The sequence below is a fragment of the Schistocerca americana genome, chromosome 3 (assembly GCF_021461395.2).
Source record: "Schistocerca americana isolate TAMUIC-IGC-003095 chromosome 3, iqSchAmer2.1, whole genome shotgun sequence".
Lineage (NCBI taxonomy): Eukaryota > Metazoa > Arthropoda > Insecta > Orthoptera > Acrididae > Schistocerca > Schistocerca americana.
Window position 1 is genome coordinate 272,642,300 of NC_060121.1, and position 19,737 is coordinate 272,662,036.

Sequence of the window (19,737 nt, forward strand, 5' to 3'; positions counted from 1 at the left end):
AGCAGCGACTGTAAGACGCAAACGTCAAGAATAGAGTTGTAAACTGACACACTTGTATTGATTTCTATCAACATATAAGTGCTCCAGGATGTTTTGTGCGTCATAAAAACTAGACTCAACTCTTGAAACTGACAGTAAGTCGAAACAACCTTGTATCTTAAATAGCTGAAGCTAAATAAAATTGTTGCAGCTAAATTGGACTACAAATATTTGTGAGTAATAGGTTGTCACTGCTGTATTGCAGTGTGCTGTAGCTGTGTTTAAATTACTTTATTATGATGCTAGCCAAAATAATTACATAGCACGCCCAGAAAGCTGAGATAAGAAAATTAAAAGGAAAAAAAAAAAAAACAGCGTACATAAGCTAGGAGGGATGCAACTCGCAATGTTTATCCTTTTTTAGTTCATCTCCATACCACTAGAGGCGCTGCTATCGGTCAGTGTTGCCCTCTTTTAACACGGGAGTTGCACTTCTCTTTTCTTGTTGTTCTGTGGCTTGGACTAAAAGCAGCATACACACCAAGATCAAAGATATTGTGCCTATGCAAGCCTGCAGGGTTGCCACATCTTGCAAAGAAAACCAGTCTCATTACTTTATTGTCGCACCTCGTATGTAAAAGGTATGTCTAGCGACAATATAAAACGATACAAGATTTATTCCGTACTTTTACGGTTCTAATTGTGGTGGCTACCAGGATTAGGACTATAGGAGCGGCTGCAGGAGCGCTCACCTTCTTCTCCAGCTTGGCGTCCATGATGGCGCCGGAGTCAGGGGTGCCCTCCGTGCTGCCGAAGGCGGTCTCGGCCTCCCTGGCGCCCGCGTGCTGCTGCTGCTGCTGCTCCTGGGCTTTGCGCTCGCTCAGCTGGATGAGCTCCCCGATGCTCACCTTGCGGGACGGCTGCTGGTTGATCAGCTGCTGCAGGATCTGCTTCTTCTCCGCCGCGTTCTTCTTGGTCGGTGTCGAGTTGTTGCGCTTCTTACGAGGCGAAGGGGTTCCTGGAAATCGAAGATACGTCAGGCTCGCTCACACTTCCCTACAACTATTACTGCCGCCTACTCTGTGTACAGTGCTGTCTATTAAAGGAATGTAGTCTACCAGGTGTACCGGTGTGAAATGAGCGTTTTTTTTGTGAAAATGAAGCACTAATTTTGAATTGAAAAGTAAAAAAAAGTTTATTCAAAGTACTGACCATTGCTTTCTATACATTTTTACCACCTTTCTGGCAATTTGTGGACACCACGCCAATAGAAATGTTCGTATTTTTGAAGCAAACCAATCAGACGCCCACTTTTCGACTTCTTCGTAGGAATCGAAGTGTTCCTCAGCCAATGCGTGTCCCATTGATGAAAACAAATGGTAGTCGGAAGGGGCCAAGTCTGGTGAATACGGCGGGCGGGGTAGCAGCTCGCAGCCAAGTGTTTTGATTGTATCCTGAACCAGTTTTGCTTTGTGTGCAGGTGCATTGTCGTGTAAAAAAAATTACTTTGCCATGTCTTCTGGCCCACTCTGGCCTTTTCTCGATTAATGCATAGTTCAAATTGATCATTTGTTGTCTGTAGCGATTAGTATTCACAGTTTCACTGGGTTTTAGAAGCTCAAGATGCACCACACCTTTCTGATCCCACCAAACACAGAGCATTGTCTTCTTGCCGAATCGATCTGGTTCAAATGGCTCTGAGCACTATGGGACGTAACATCTTAGGTCATCAGTCCCCTAGAACTTAGAACTACTTAAACCTAACTAACCTAAGGACATCACACACATCCATGCCCGAGGCAGGACTCGAACCTGCGACCGTAGCGGTCGTGCGGTTCCAGACTGTAGCGCCTAGAACAGCTCGGCCACCCCGGACGGCCCGAATCGATCTGGTTTTTCAGTCAATGTTGATGGTTTTCCCGGATTAACCCATGATTTTTCCCGTTTAGGATTCTTAAAATAAATCCATTTTTCATCGCCAGTAACAATTCGATGCAAAATTGATTTCCTTTTATATCTTTGAAGCAAAATTTGACAAATGGTTTTTCGGTTTTCCATCTGTCTTTCATTCAATTCATGTGGCACCCATTTTCCACACTTTTGGATCTTTACCATAGCTTTCAAACGGTCAGAAATGATTTGTTGTGCAAAATTTAGCATTGCTGCCATTTGCTTCTGACTCAAATTATCATATTCATCCAATATTGCTTGCAATTCGGAGTCTTCGAACTTTTTTGGTGGTCTTCCACGTTCTTCATTTCTTACATCGAAATCATTATTTCTGAACCGTTGAAACCAAATTTTGCATGTTGCTTCTGATAGAGCATGATCACCATATGCCTCGACAAGCATTCGATGCGACTCTGCAGCACTTTTTTTCAAATGAAAACAAAAAATTAATGCTTTCCGCAAATAATCACTTTCTGGTACAAAATTCGACATTGTTAACACGATGAAAACATATGATGTTGTTTGCTCCATGACTTGATGTGTAATAAATATCTTTGAGAGATGCCATACCAACCAAACAAAAAAAAAATTAAGGCTCGTTCACAACAAATGTTCCCTATCGACACATTTGTATCTTAACGCTCATTTCATACTGGTACACCTGGTATTAATCTTTAAATATTTCACTGCTGTAGCAGAGAACCAGACATCTGGCAGTGTCGGTACCTCAGTTTCTTATCTTGTACGACTGAAGGAGGCATTCGTGGTTCTTAAGATTCTACATATCTCATGTCTGAAACCTAATTGGGGTAAGCACACTTGCTGAAAAACCGTTCGTCGTGCTGTTGATACTGATGGTAGTACTCTGAGTAGCTAACAGGTCGAGTAAAAAGGGACATGAAGCGTCACTATACTATTTATGTATACTCCGTACTATCACTACTAAAGAATCACTGAAACAAAAGAAGCCACCACGTAGTGCTGGACGCATACTCCAGTCATTTCACTGTCGGCAAGGGTATACGAATATATAGGGCGTTTCAGAAAGATTACTTGGGTTTCAAAAAACTATATCTTCTGCATGAATGAATGAAGACAAAAACATAAATTTTAACCAACATGTAGGATTTTCAGAAGAACCATCCGGATTTACAAAGTAATAGAGGGTGAATCACCTAAAACTTACAGCGCAAGTCTTGCAGAAATGGAACCTGATGTTGGTGTAGGGTTTTCACAGAATGGATTGGTAATCAGGGGCTCGTACTGTTAGTCAATCAACAGATTCTAATAATACACTACTGGCCATTAAAATTGCTACACCACGAAGATGAAGTCCTACAGACACGAAATTTAACGGACAAGTAGAAGATCTTGTGATATGCAAATGATTAGCTTTTCAGAGCATTCACACAAGGTTGGCGCCGGTGGCGACATCTACAACTAGCTGACATGAGAAAAGTTTCCAAAAGAGTTCTCATACACAAACAGCAGTTTACCGGCGCTTCCTGGTGAAACGTTGTTGTGATGCCTCGTGTAAGGAGGAGAAATGCGTACCACCACGTTTCCGACTTTGATAAAATTCGGATTGTAGCCTATCGCCATTGCGGTTTATCGTATCGCGACATTGCTGCTCTCGTTGGTCGAGATCCAGTGACTGTTAGCAGAATATGGAATCGGTGGGTTCAGGAGAGTAATACAGAACGCCGTGCTGGATCCCAACGGCCTCGTATCACTAGCAGTCGAGATGACAGGCATCTTATCCACATGGCTGTAACGGATCGTGCAGCCACGTCTCGATCCCTGAGTCAACAGATGGGGACGTTTGCAAGGCAACAACCATCTGCACGAACAGTTCGACGACGTTTGCAGCAGCATGGACTATCAGCTCGTAGACCATGGCTGCGGTTACCCTTGACGCTGAATCACAGACAGCAGCGTCTGCGATGGTGTACTCAACGTCGAACCTGGGCGCACGAATGGCAAAACGTCATTTTTTCGGATGAATCCAGGTTCTGTTTACAGCATCATGATGGTCGCATCCGTGTTTGGCGACATTGCGGTGAACGAACGTTGGAAGTGTGTATTCGTCATCGCCATACTGGCGTATCACCCGGTGTGATGGTATGGGGTGCCATTGGTTACACGCCTCGGTCACCTCTTGTTCGCATTGACGGCACTTTGGACGTTACATTTTGGATGTGTTACGACCGGTGGCTTTACCCTTCTTTCGATCCCTGCAAAACCCTACATTTCAGCAGGTTAATGCACGACCGCATGTTGCATGTTCTATACGGGCCTTTCTGTATACAGAAAATGTTCGACTGCTGCCCTGGCCAGCACATTCTCCAGATCTCTCACCAACTGAAAACGTCTGGTCAATGGTGGCGTAGCAACTGGCTCGTCACAATACGCCAGTCACTACTCTTGATGAACTGCGGTATCGTGTTGAAGCTGCATGAGTTAGATGTACTTGAACACGCCATCCAAGTTCTGTTTGACTCAATGCCCAGGCGTATCAAGGCCATTATTACGGCCAGAGGTGGTTGTTCTGGCTACTGATTTCTCAGGATCTCTGCACCCAAATTGCGCGAATATGTAGTCACATGTCAGTTCTAGTATAATATATTTGTGCAATGAATACCCGTTTATCATCTGCATTTCTTCTTGGTGGAGCAATTCTAATGGCCAGTAGTGTACTTAGAAAGCGTATTTCTTGTACAAACATGCACTTTGAAGATGGAACAAGGCCTATTGAAGTTAAAAAACTAAAAGTAGGGTAAATTAGAATATCAGCAGTGTTCGTTGCAGAATTCTAGTGCGAGTCATTATTTACGAGATACCGAATTTTGAAAAGTTGCCACGTTAATGAACAACACAAGTGGATACACTAAATATGTGGACTCTGGCCAGTAACGAGGCAATTGACCATCACAGGTTGTGCTCAAAATGGCCAATGGTAGCGGCAATACATGCCTCCTGAATGGTTTGGAACGACTGCTGCACACGTGCTAGCATTTCAGAGATGTCCGAGCAGGCTGCAGTAATACGTCGTTGCATATCATCGGGTTTGATTGGTATGTCCTTGTAGATAGCGTCATTCAACTTTCCTCACAGAAAAAGGTCTGCCGGCGTCAAATCCGGGGAACAGGCCGGCCGAGGTATAGGTCTTCTGCGTACAATCCAACCATCTGTAAACAATTCATGAAGACATGCTGTAGTACTTTATGCGTTATGGGCTGGACAGCCATGTTGGTACCACAGGTTTCTCCTAGCCTTCTGAGAAACGTCTTTCTGCATCCGTGGAAGACGATTTGTTAGGAGGCTGCGATAATTGTGCTCGTTCATTGTTTCATCTATGAAAAACGGGTCTATGAGCTGATGATTCGCTATCCCACATCACACTTCACACACTATGGACGCTGACATTCCACCCGGCGAAGCCAACGGGGATTGTCAACACAACAGCCCGGCCATGATTCGTGAATATGGCTTCATCAATAAACAAGATACATGATACATCTGGAGTATCCTGCCTTAATGCCCATGTACGGAATTTAACACGATTCACAGAATCGTTTCCATGCAGCTCTTGATGGAAAGAGATGTGATATGGACGGAATCTCTGTCGATGAAGAATGCCTAGGCCACTTGCCTGACTTGCGGCGGAGGTTCGAGTCCTCCCTCGGACATGAGTGTGTGTGTTTGTCCTTAGGATAATTTAGGTTAAGTAGTGCGCAAGCTTAGGGACTGGTGACCTTAACAATTAAGTCCCATAAGATTTCACACACATTTGAACATTTGACTTGCGGCACTTCCTTGTGGGATTGCACGGGAGCTAACGTGCGGATTAACTGCAACATCAGCAAGGACATAAATTTCCCCTTTTCTGTCGTCACTTTTTTCCTTCTGTTACGTTGTATAGGTGTTGAACTGGTTGAAGAGGTTGATAGATAACTGCCGAGATGGTTGACGTCTATTGGCGTATCTTGTCCCATACACTGTACAAGAACGAACTGTATTCTTCCTACTCTCTCCATACACCATGAGCTTGTCGGCTTTTTCTGCATTGGTAAATCGCATCGTCCACTCACCACCTACTGCTTGGACTGTCACACGCTGACTAGCAAGTCGCAATGCCCTGAAGGAACACAGAATCACACTGTGAGCAAACGTAACAACTATGCAGGTCGAATGGCACGAACTAGTGTCGGTGTAGGAACTTTTCAAAATACGATGTCTTGTAAACGACTCGCACTAGACTCTTGCAACAAACACCTCTGATATTCTAATTTGCCCTTCTTTTACTTTATTAATTTCAACAGGCACTGTTCTATTCAAACAAGTTATGTTTGACCAAAAAATACACTCTCTTAAGTAGTACTAAAGTCTGTTTATTGCCTAACAATGCGAGTCCTTTCCATTCTGTGAAAACCGCACATCAATAGCACTTCCCATTTCCGCGCTATTGCGATGTAAGTTTTGTGTGATTCACCCTGTATATGCTTGCCCAAGCAACCTTGGAGAACTTCTTGGAATAACGTTTAGGATTTAAATGTTGATTTACTTTACACTGGTGTCCAATGTGGCCTCCACCAGACGCACGATTAACATTTGCGAGCGTATCGTCTGGAGCTACAGCATTCAATGATGTTGCTATGCAGATCCATAGTCCACCCACAGATTTTGGAAGGCACATAGCGTACCATGAGACAAGGAGACCTTGGAAGCCTGTGGTGGAACGCCAGAGCAGTACACCCCCTATGGCTTAAGTTGTAGGAGAAGAGGACTCTCAGAGAAAATCACGCCGCACAATTGTAACTGAATTGCACCTGTGGAAATGGAGTATGCCAAATGCCTTTTGTTGCTGTGTTACTGCCATCTGGATTCGATGCAAACAGGGTAACAAACTTGCGAGCTACTCCAGGGGGATCGCTGTTGGCACCCACATGAAGGAACAACTTGTAACTGGCGCCAAGATCCACTTTTAATTTCGATGCCTAAGTTAAAATTAACCCCAAATTTCCATCATCATTTATTTAGAAGTTATCGTAATGTAAAACTGGTTGACTCTTTGGAACGTCCTCAACATCTGCCTACTCGTCCCTACCCTCGAAAGTCCCCAGAAATCACAATGAACTTCCTGTATAAGGCTTCAGACCATGAAGCAGGTGGTATAAAAATGAGTCGACGGAGGGAATGGGGGCGATCTTAGAGCGGACACAATTGTAGAGGGACCAAGAAAGAGAGTTTTATCTACGACCCAGTGACAGCGACATCACTGTGAAATGAAAAAAATTAAGAAATCACTGAATCTTGGGAGTAATCCACTACGCTTAAAACAGAACCTGGTACTGTCGGCTGATCGTGATCATGCTGTAGGAGGAAAACTGTAGAAACGCTTGTCAACTACCGTGGGATACTTCCGTTATTGACTAGCTACAGATAGACGTCAGGGGCAGTATTGCCAGTCAAGAGGACTACAGAACTTGGTTTTCCCTCTCACCATGCTGCCCAGGAATCTCTGTTTATATGAACGGATGTAATACGTCGTTTACAGCAGTGCAAACAAAGCCATGTCTGGTCTGTTGGACAGTAAAGTAAAACGGTACGTCATGAATGGTTGGGAGACGAAGAAGAGCAGGTTCAGCCACATACCTGGAAATCCTATCCCCCGTGGCCATACTTTCCCTTCGCGAAGTATGAGTGCTGAGTTAGTGTACCTGTTAAGTATAGATGGCTGTAACGGTGTGTGTAGTATAGTGTCGTGCTCATGTTGGAGACGATAAGGGAAGGGAAAGGGTAAAACCCGGTGCTAACATATAGCCTTCTCCTTTCGAAGAGTACCAAGGGGGCTATCAAGTGCTGAGCAGTAAAAAAAAACTTTATGGGGTTGTGAGTTACGTTGGATGTTGTAGCTCTCAGATGGGCTTCTGTGCATCTGTTTGATTCCTGGCGTCATGGACTGTGCGGCTGGTCCTGGCGGAGGTTCGAGTCCTCCCTCGGGCATGGGAATGTGTGTTTGTCCTTAGGATAATTTAGGTTAAGTAGTGTGTAAGCTTAGGGACTGATGACATTAGCAGTTAAGTCCCATAAGATTTCACACACATTTGAACATTTGACTCCTGGCGACTGATATTGGACTTCTGGTGCTAAAGTCAAGTTCAGTGGGACCAACCGAGGTGACGCAGTGGTTCGGACTCTGGTCTAGCATTCGCAAAGTTTGGGGTTCAGTTCTCGTTCCAGTTGTCCTGGTTTTTGGGTTCTACATAAGGTTGATAGCAAAATGAGTTGTTTGGACGGCGAAGGTTCAATCCCGCGTCCGGCCATCCTGATTCAGGTTTTCCGTGTTTCCCTAAATCGCTTCAGGCAAATGCCGGGATGGTTCCTTTGAAAGGACACGGCCGACTTCCTACCCCATCCTTTCCTAATCCGATGAGACCGATGACCTCGCAGTTTGATCTCCTCCCCCAAATCAACCCATTTGATTTGAGTTGTTAAAAGACTTCGGTCCATTTCCATCCACATCCTTTACCACCCTGTGACTGTGATATATCTCTAACGACCTGACTATCAGCGGAAAGTCAAACCCAACAGTTCTTTCCAAGAAAATTTAGTGGAGACAGAGTGCTGCTCTGGGGATGGTACCCCTCGTTTCGGTTCGAAACATCATTTTTCGTTAATGGTAAAGTGGTGGACATTTTAGACAAAGGTATGTTCTACCTGTTATGGCAATAGCTTGCCAATGCCCGCCTTCATCTGAATCGTCAGTACGTCTGGCTACCATACAGCGTGCCCGGGTTCGATTCCCGGCCGGGACGGAGATTTTCTCCCCTGGGGGACTGGCTGTTGTGTTGTTATCATCATCATTTACTCATCATCGACACGCAAGTCGCCCAGTGTGGCGTCCGCTGAAAGAGTTGCAATTCGATGGCTGAACTTCCCGGAGGGCGGGCGGGGGGGGGGGGGGGGGGCTCGTGTTCATCAGTGCCGTACGATCATTCCATTTCTTTCATCTCACTTTGGACTCTGACGTTTTTCAGTACGAGCATCATAACATTTTCGTCTACAGAGAAAATACCATCAAATATCGGTGCGAAGAAAATCAGATGCATGTACACTAATAGCATACTAAACGCCCCGCCAAAACAAGTATAGAATATTATTGAAATGAACTGGGACACAACAGATCTATTCGAACAAAAATTCGTTCACAACTATTCACCAGCCTCCAGGAATTCGTCCTTCAGTGTATCGCCGCCCGCTGTGGCCGAGCGGTTCTAGGCGTTTCAGTCCGGTACCGCGCTGCTGCTACGGTCGCAGGTTCGAATCCTGCCTCGGGCATGGATGTGTGTGATGTCCTTAGGTTAAGTTAGGTTTAAGTAGTTCTAAGTCTAGGGGCCGATGACCTCAGATGTTAAGTCCCATAGTGCTTAGAGCCATTTTTTCATTGTACCAGAATTTACTCGTGCAGACTTCTCGGAAGATGAAGCGCAATAATAGTAGTAGGCCTTTTCTAAGGCCTCCTTGACATTCTTTTAATTGCCGTTAGTGAGTTCTTTCAATTCTGTTCAACAGAATTTTTGAAAATATTTGTAGAACTAGTTCCCTGTAATTACTAATACCTGTATTGCCGGCTTTCTTATGAGGAGGATGTATAAGGATTGTTCAAATGAAAAAGTACGAAACGTCGTAACAACCAAATTGGTTGATATTTGCATATGCCGCTTTGGGGCAATGTAGTGAAACACTTAGGGATGAGAATGATGCGTTGTCACCTCCCACTAAAAACTTCAAAGTTGTGTCATCAGTAGGCAAGGAGATGCTCTCCGTATTTTTCTACGTCCGATACTCATTGGATACCTGTAGCACGAAGCAACAATAAACAGTGATGTACTGTGAGACATTCCGTAGTCTCCGGAAGTCCATCAGGAGCAAACGGCCTGGGCTGCTCACGGAGGGGTGATTCTGCTCCACGACGACACACGTCAACACGTCTCCAAGGTCACACAAAGCACAATGGTCAAGTTCAACTGGAAACAGCTTGAGTATCCGAGCTAAGGCCCGGACACGTCGACCTGCGACTTCCACGTGTTTGGTCCGCTAAAAGAATATTTCAGAGGGAAGCATTTCAACTCGGAGGACGAACTGAAGGACACAGTGGAGGACGGGGTCCTGTCACAACAATAGGAATTCTGGGAATGGGGAATCCTTCAGCTCGTGAAACAGTGGGATAGTTGTGCTCAGACCTCTGGTCTGACTTCAATTATACCCACGGTGTTCCTTCGTACCTATTCTTTCGAACACACTTCATATTTACACGACTTTCCACTCCTCTGTAACCTTTTCCGTTTTCCGCATTTCTTCAAAACCCATTGCCAGATCTCTCGTAATCTTTGTTTATGATGATTCCGGAAGTTAGCTCAGCTGTTATGGAATCTCCCCTACTGGCTACGTTAATTTTCAGAGTTCTGATTGTTTCCCTGGCTGGTCTAACAGACGGTGGCACATCTTTACCTTGATTTTCATAGAAGTCTGAGAATTCTGATTTGCGATTTACTTCTAGGCAGAACTATTTACAGTTTTTGGTATTATTTAAGCTATTTCTATCCTCACATTCTTGAAACAAATAGTTATTGCTTAGTGACACAATAATCTATTCTTGAAGGTGTGATAAAAAACTCAGGATTTTTTTCAGATTGATATCTTCATCAGTAGTTATTGCTTAGTGACACAATAATCTATTCTTGAAGGTGTGATAAAAAACTCAGGATTTTTTTCAGATTGATATCTTCATCAGTATTTCGTTTTCCCTGTCACGACTGAAATACTCGGAAAATGTAGCACGATGTATGTTTTATAAACTAATGAACCGAAGTCCACGTCTAGCCCACATCGTACCTGGATGCTTGCCGTGAGAACTCGAAAGACAAGTGAAACGATTTTTCGACGAAACAGATGACTGCGCAAACAATTAACAGTAAAGTAATAAAACGATTGGAAGGATGGGGATGAGAACTTTTTGATAGTTGGCGTCTTTAGTGCAATAATAGTAGGTATGTGGGCAATTTTGGCCACATATGCTAATGAGCTGAAACATTTTGGTCGCATAGTTAATAGAGCTTTGGTCTACATTTGGAATGCAACACTGCAGCGACTCTGCGTGTCATAGAATCTACAAAGCCTTCGGAGGCTTCCGGAGGTGTGTTGCACGTGATGTCTACGCACAGGTCACGCATTTCCCGTAAATTACGGTTTGTGATCGCGGTTCGCCCCTTGTAGCATCCGAGACGTGTATCATTGGGTTCATACCAGGCGAGTTCACTCTACGAATGATTCTGGTTTTTTGACACGGATAGTTATCATGCTGGAAGAATTATCCGAATGGGACTTAAATCGGTAGATGTGAAACGCATTTACAGACACAAAAAGAATTAGAAGTTCAGTTCTTTTTTAATAAAGAAAAAGTGCTTCACAAATGCAGCTAGTCAATGGTGCGTTGGTGCACCTCTGGCCCTTATGCAAGCAGTCATTCGGCTTGGTATTGATGACATAGTTGTTGGACATCCTCATGAGGAATGTTGTGCTGAAGCTGACGAGAATTCTTTCCGGTTGTATGACCATGGTCCATGGAACTCTTCTATCCCTGACGTTTCGCCGAAAGCTATGTTGGACACCTGCGGAGGTGCTCCCGGTTGTGCTGAGTCTTGCCGACTGACGAGTCGACGTCGAAGGACGGCCTAAATATCGTGTAAAGTGGGCGTGGTCTGGATTTCACGTGATAGCAGAGATAAACCTTGTCAAGGATAAAATATAACTATCGATCATAGTACGTCAAAGATAAAAACTTCTCATCGATTCTGTAGCGCCACTGTCCATATATCGCTTAGTTTCATAGCTTCTTCTTTTCTGTTAAAATTATCCCCATGTTTATATATTTCGATGGCTTCTCTATATAGGCGTGGATAATAGTTCATCATAGTACATAAAACCTCAGTTTCCGAAAATTTCACTACGTGAGTACCAAGTGAAGAATGTGTTCCGCCACAGCTGACTTGTCTGTTTTCCCTAGTCCTTTTGTGTTCCTTCAACCGTGTATTCACTCTTCTCTTTGTAGTTCCAATGTAGACCCTACCACACGTACACGGAATCTTGTATACACCACTTGCAGACAGAGGGAGACGTTTATCCTTAACGCTTTAACGGAACGAAGTGCTTGGCCTATTTTCTTAGTTGGTCTGAAAATCGGTCGAACGTTATGTTTCCTTAAAATCTTGCCGATTGGATCCGTTACTTTTTTGATGAAGGGTAGCGAAACCGTGTTCTTCCATCGCTGTGTCCTATCGTTGTCCTTAGGCCTCCTGTTATTCGGTCGCAGAACTCTACTTTTTTTTCCTTACTAGTGTACCCATTCTTCTCAAAAGCGTGCTTTAGATGTTTTAACTCGGCGTCCAGGTATTCCGGCCCACAAATTCTTTTAGCTCTGTCCACTAGACTTTTAATTATACCCCTTTTCTGTTGTGGATGATGATTGGAATCCTTATGCAAGTATCTGTGGGTATGTGTAACCTTCCGAAAGACTTTATGATTCAAGCTGCAATCAGTCTGTCTCATGGCGAAGACATGCAAGAAGGCTATTGCATTGTCTTTCTCCATTTCCATGGTAAACTGGATATTTTGATTTATACTATTAAAATAACAAAAGAATTCCTCTAAAGCTTTTTTGCCATGTGACCAAACCACAAATGTACCTTCCACGTATCGATACCATCGACATGGTTCTTTATTCGCTTTTTCCAGAGCTAATTGCTCGAATTCTTCCATGTAAATATTGGCGATCGTAGGACTCATTGGGTCACACCATCAACCTGCTCATAAAACTCATCCTCCCACTGGAACTGCCTAGAAGTGAGACCGTGTCTAAAAAGAGCAGTCAAATCTGCTGGGAAAACATCTGCTTTGTAAAATATAACTTCGTTAAGCGGAATCATCGTAAATAAAGACACTATGTCAAAACTGACAAGAATATCCTCAGGAGCCAAAGTTAGTCCCTTCAGTTTCTTAATGAAATGACATGAGTCTTTTACATAAGAATCAGTTTCCGCCAATATGTGGTTGTAAACAAGATGCCAGTCATCTTGCTACACTACTTGCCATTAAAATTGCTACACCAAGAAGAAATGCAGATGCTAAACGGGTATTCATTGAACAAATATATTATACTAGAACTGAAATGTGATTACATTTTCACGCAATTTGGGTGCATAGATCCTGAGAACTCAGTACCCAGAATAAACACCACCGGCCGTAATAACGGCCTTGATACGCCTGGGCATTGAGTCAAACAGAACTTGGATGGCGTGTACAGGTACAGTTGCCCATGAAGCTTCAACACGATACCACAGTTCATCAAGAGTAGTGACTGGCGTATTGTGACGAGCCAGTTGCTAGGCCACCATTGACCAGACGTTTTCAATTGGTGAGAGATCTGGAGAATGTGCTGGCCAGGGCAGCAGTCGAACATTTTCTGTATCCAGAAAGGTCCGTACAGGACCTGCAATATGCGGTCGTGCATTATCCTGCTGAAATGTAGGGTTTTGCAGGGATCGAATGAAGGGTAAAGCCACGGGTCGTAACACATCCGAAATGTAACGCCCACTGTTCAAAGTGCCGCCAATGCGAACAAGAGGTGACCGAGACGTGTAACCAATGGCACCCATGCCATCACGCCGGGTGATACGCCAGTATGTCGATGACGAATGCACGCTTCCAATGTGCGTTCACCGCGATGTCGCCAAACACTGATGCGACCACCATGATACTGTAAACAGAACCTGGATTCATCCGAAAAAATGACGTTTTGCCATTCGTGCACCCAGGTTCGTCGTTGAGTACACTATCGCAGACACTCCTCTCTGTGATTCAGCGTCAAGGGTAACCGCAGCCAATGGGCTCCGAGCTGATAGTCTATGCTGCTGCAAACGTCGTCGAACTGTTCGTGCAAATGGTTGTTGTCTTGCAAACGTTCCCATCTGTTGGCCCAGGGATCGAGACGTGGCTGCACGATCCGTTGCAGCCAAGCGTATGAGATGCCTGTCATCTCGACTGCTAGTGATACGAGGCCTTTGGGATCCAGCACGGCGTTCCGTATTACCCTCCTGAACCCACCGATTGCATATTCTGCTAACAGTCATTGGATCTCAACCAACGGGAGCAGCAGTGTCGCGATACGATAAACCGCAATGGCGATAGGCTACAATCCGACCTTTATCAAAGTCGGAAACGTGATGGTAGGCATTTGTCCTCTTTGCAAGAGGCATCACAACAACGTTTCACCAGGCAACGCCGGTCAACTGCTGTTTCTGTATGAGAAATCGGTTGGAAACTTTCCTCATGTCAGTACGTTGTAGGCGCCACCGGCGCCAACCTTGTGTGAATGCTCTGAAAAGCTAATCATTTGCACATCACAGCATCATCTTCCTGTCGGTTAAATTTGGCGTCTTTATCACGACATCTTCGTGGTGTAGCAATTTTAATGACCAGTAGGGTATTTGATACATTGGGGAGGGTAGGGTTTGGCGAGCACGAAGACAGACAGCAGGAGCTCTCGCCGTGTGCGGGCGGCCATTATTTTGCTGAAACGTAAGCTCAGGTTGGCTTGTCATGAAGGCAACAAAACAGGACGTAGAATATCGTTGACGTACCGCTGAGCTGTAAGGGTGCCACGGATGACAACCAAGTATCCTGCTATGAAAGAAAATGGCACTCCAGACCTTCACTCCTGGTTGTCGGGCTGTAAGGCGGGAACCAGACAGGTTGGAATCCAACGGCCGTCCTAGCTGTCTCCAGACAATCCAAAAACTCTATCAATACCAAGCCGAATAACTGCTTGCATAAGGACCAGAGGTGCATCAACGCGTTATTAACTTGCCCAGACTGTGAAGCGCTTTTTCTTGAATAAATCATCCAATTTTTTCCGAAAGTGTGATTATTTGTTTGTCTTTACATGTAACGCACATCCACAGAGCTCCGTCGCATTCGGATTGTTACTTCGTGCTGCGTCGTTCTTTTTTATTGTGTCTTAGAGAGTACTTTCATTACCGCGACACGTTCCCTCTACGCCACCGGTCGGCGTCCAGTCTCGCATAGTCGGTGGTCGTAGTATTTTATTTCGTCAGTCTAGCGTATTTCACCAAGCAGCGATACTCTGTAAAGTTATGAATTATAATAATAATTCTGACTTGTTCAACAGCCTGCTGCGAGCCTTTCAAATGGATACCACATCTACATCTACATCCATACTCGGCAAGCCACCTGACGGTGTGTGGCGGAGGGTACCTTGAGTACCTCTATTGGTTCTCCCTTCTATTCCAGTCTCGTATTGTTCGTGGAAAGAAAGATTGTCGGTATGCCTCCGTGTGGGCTCTAATCTCTCTGATTTTATCCTCATGGTCTCTTCGCGAGATATATGTAGGAGAGAGCAATATACTGCTTGACTCCTCGGTGAAGGTATGTTCTCGAAACTTCAACAAAAGCCCGTACGAGCTACTGAGCGTCTCTCCTGCAGAGTCTTCCACTGGAGTTTATCTACCATCTCTGTAACGCTTTCGCGATTACTAAATGATCCTGTAACGAAGCGCGCTGCTCTCCGTTGGATCTTCTCTATGTCATCTATCAACCCTATCTGGTACGGATCCCACACTGGTGAGCAATATTCAAGCAGTGGGCGAACAAGTGTACTGTAACCTACTTCCTCTGTTTTCGGATTGCATTTCCTTAGGATTCTTCCAATGTATCTCAGTCTGGCATCCGCTTTACCGACGATCAACTTTATACGATCATTCCATTTTAAATCACTCCTAATACCTACTCCCAGATAATTCACGGAATTAACTGCTTCCAGTTGCTGACCAGCGATTTTGCAGCTAAATGATAAAGGATGTTTCTTTCTATGTATTCGCAGCACATTACATTTGTTTACATTGAGATTCAATTGGCATTCCCTGTACCATGCGTCAATTCGTTGCAGATCCTCCTGCATTTCCGTACAATTTTCCTTTGTTACAACCCCTCGATATACCACAGCATCATCCGCAAAAGCCTCAGTGAACTTCCGATGTTATCCACAAGGTCATTCATGTATATTGTGAATAGCAACGGTCCTACGACACTCCCCTGCGGCACACCTGAAATCACTCTTACTTCGGAAGACTTCTCTCCATTGAGAATGACATGCTGCGTTCTGTTATCTAGGAACTCTTCAATCCAATCACGCAATTGGTCTAATAGTCCACATGCTCTTACTTTGTTCATTAAAGGACTGTAGGGAACTGTATCGAACGCCTTGCGGAAGTCAAGAAACACGGCATCTACCTGTGAACCCGTGTCTATGGTCCTCTGAGTCTCGTGGACGAATAGTGCGAGCTGGGTTTCACACGATCGTCTTTTTCGAAACCCATGCTGATTCCTATACAGCAGATTTATAGTCTCCAGAAAAGTTATTATACTCGAACGTAATACGTGTTCCAAAATTCGGCAACTGATCGTCGTTAGAGATATAGTTCTGTACATCTGTTAGACGTCCATTCTTGAAAACGGGGATGACCTGTACCCTTTTCCAATCCTTTGGAACGCAACGCTTTTCTAGAGCCCTACAGTACACCGCTGCAAGAAGTAGGGGAAGTTCCTTCGTGTATTCTGTGTAAAATCGAACTGGTATCCCATCAGGTCCAGAGGGCTTTCCTCTTTTGAGCGATTTTAATTGTTTCTCTATGCCTCTGTCGTCTGTTTCGATATCTACCATTTTGTCATTTGTGCGACAATCTAGAGAAGGAACTACAGTGCAGTCTTCCTCTGTGAAACAGCTTTGGAAAAAGACAATTCATGCTATGTGGTCTTATATAAGAGTAATATGATTGTTTGATTTAAAGATTACAGCTCTTTTCTGTTCAGCCTGTGCCCCGTGGTTTACCACACCCATATCCTCGCGTCTTATACAGTTTCAACATGTACACCTGTGACGATGATAAGGTCCCATACTCCGAGGAGCATAGGGGACAATGCGGGAGACACGCATCGCCGTACTAGGCAAGGCCCTAGCGGAGGTGGTTTGCCGTTGCCTTTCTCCAACCGTAATGGGGATGAATGATGATGATGAAGGCGACGACACCCAGTCATTTCGAGGCAGGGAAAATTCCTGACCCCGCCGGGAATCGAACCTGGGACTCCGTGCGCGGGGAGCGAGAACGCTACCGCAAGACCATGAGCTGCGGACTGTAAACCTGTACGAAACATTATAACACGCGTTTTACAAAGTAACAATCGAAAAATGCGTATTTTTTAACACATTAACTTCTAAGCGTTATCGCACTTGTCACATTGTACAATTCACAACAAATGTTGGATTACCTCACCGTCAGCTTCATTGCATTTGTGCACTCTGGGGGAACATGTTGCGTTGCATGTCTGAGTACCTCTGCACGTTTCCTTATGAGGACAGCATCGTCCATGACACGACCGAGCATTTCATCTCGCATATTCACCTTTTGTTTGTATACCTCAGATTTCGTCCAACCCCATGAACAAAAATCTAATGGCGTAAGATCGGCGATCTTGGTGACGACTTAATTGTACTACCAAGACCAGTACATCGATGAGGCTAAGTGCGGTTGAGATGTTCCCTCATACGTCAGGTAAAATACGGGGGTGCTCAGTCATGCTGGAAGAACATTGCAGTCCCCGTCGCCAGAAGTACGTCCGCAACATGTTCAACAAGCCAATTTTCCAAAAATGCAGAAATACTATCCCTTCGTTCGCTCTTCTAAAATGACTAGACCTATGAACAAGTTGCCGATCATCCCGCACTAAGCACTGATCGAAACCCGCGCGGGAATAGCCGAGCGGTCTAGGGTGCTGCAGGCATGGACTGTGCGGCTGGTCCCGGCAGAGGTTCGAGTCCTCCCTCGGGCATGGTGTGTGTGTTTGTCCTTAGGATAATTTAGGTTAAGTAGTGTGTAAGCTTAGGGACTGATGACCTTAGCAGTTAAGTCCCATAAGATTTCACACACATTTGTACATTTTGAACACTGATCGAAAAATAAACCCGGAAACTGGTTTGCATTGCAGCGTGAGGCGGTGCAGTGTTGCCTCACGGTCTGGGCGCCTTGCCACGGTTCCCGCGGCTCCCCCCGTCGCAGGTTCGAGTCCTCCCGCGGGCATGAGTGTTGTGTGTGTGTGTTGCTCTTAGCAAAAGTTAGTGTAAGTAGTGTGTAAGTCTAGAGACCGATGACCTCAGCAGTTTGGTCCCTTAGGAATTCACACACATTTGAACATTTGAACGTCAGTAGTTTGGTCCCATAGGGACTTATCACAAATTTCCAAATTTATAGCGTAAGGATTTTCCTGCGACCACCGACGATTATTACATGTGTTGTTGTTCCATTTCCTGTAAAGATGGGTTCAGCAGTGAATAGTATGAATGGAAGCAAATGACCGTTATCATGACATCGAAGAAGCAATGATGGAAATAAAAGAAAGGTTCAGGAATGGAATTAAAATCCAAGATGAAAGGATATCAATGATAAGATTCGCTGAAACTTACTGACAGATTAAAACTGTGTGCCGGATCAAGACTCGAACTCGAGTTCGAGTCTCGGTCCGGTACACAGTTTTAATCTGCCAGTAAGTTTCATATCAGCACACACTCCGCTGTAGAGTGAAAAATTTCTTTCTAGATAAGATTCGCTGATGATATTGCTGTCATGAGTGAAAGTCAAGAAGACTTACATAATCTGCTGAATGGAATGCATAATCTAATGAGTACAGGATATGGACTGAGATTAAATCAAAGGAAGACGAAAGTAATGAGAAGTAACTGAAATGAGAACAGTGAGAAACTTAACATCGGGATTGGTGGTCGCTAAGTGGATGAAGTTAAGGAATTCTGCTATCTTGGCAGCAAAATAAACAATGACGGACGGAGCAAGGACATCAAAAGCAGACTAACACTAGGAAAAAGGGCCGTCTGGCTAAGAGAAGTCTACTAGTATCAAACATAGATCTTAATGTGAGGAAGAAATTTCTGAGAATGTACGTTTGGAGCACAGCATTGTATGGTAGTGAAACATGGACTGTGGGAAAACCGGAACAGAAGAGAATCGAAGTATTTGAGATGTTGTGTTACAGACAAATGTTGAAAATTAGGTAGACTGATAAGGTAAAGAATGAGAAAGTTCTCGCAAAATCGGAGAGGAAAGGAATATGTGGAAAACACTGATAAGGAGAAGGGTCAGGATGCTAGGACAGCTGTTGAGGCATCAGGGAAAGACTGTCATGGTACTAGAGGAAGTTGTGGAGGGCAGAAACTGTAGAGGAAGACAGAGATTGGAATACATCCAGCAAATAATTGAGGGCGTAGCTTTCAAGTGATACTCGGAGATGAAGAGGTCGGCACAGGAGAGGAATTCGTGGCGGGCCCCATCAAACCAGTCAGAAGACTGATGACACAAAAAAAAAGAGGAACACTTAGGAGACGGTGACTGATTGCATCAGCGTGAAAATGTACGCTGTCATAAATCTGTATCTGTGAGGCAATGGTTTGTGGACAGTAACATTCCTGAAATGGCCGACCTGAATCCAATGGAACATCTTTGGGATGATGTCTGAACGTCGTCTTCTCTCCGGATCCCAGTGTACAACATCATTACCTTCTTTGCATGCTGCTCTAGAGGAAGAATGGTCTGCCACTCTTTCACGGACACTCAGGCACGTCACTGAAAGTGTTCCCAGTAGAGTTGAAGCCGTCATAAATCT

The 19,737-nt window shown here is 44.6% G+C and overlaps 1 protein-coding gene across 1 annotated transcript in view; it reads right to left on the minus strand.

The window, feature by feature from the left end:
- The window catches only part of LOC124606012, a 532,599-nt gene that overhangs the window by 106,798 nt on the left and 406,064 nt on the right, over positions 1 to 19,737 (minus strand). The window contains exon 20 of the mRNA XM_047137975.1: positions 732 to 997. Within this exon, the coding sequence (XP_046993931.1) occupies positions 732 to 997 (266 nt within the window). The remainder of the gene's footprint in view (positions 1 to 731; positions 998 to 19,737) is intronic.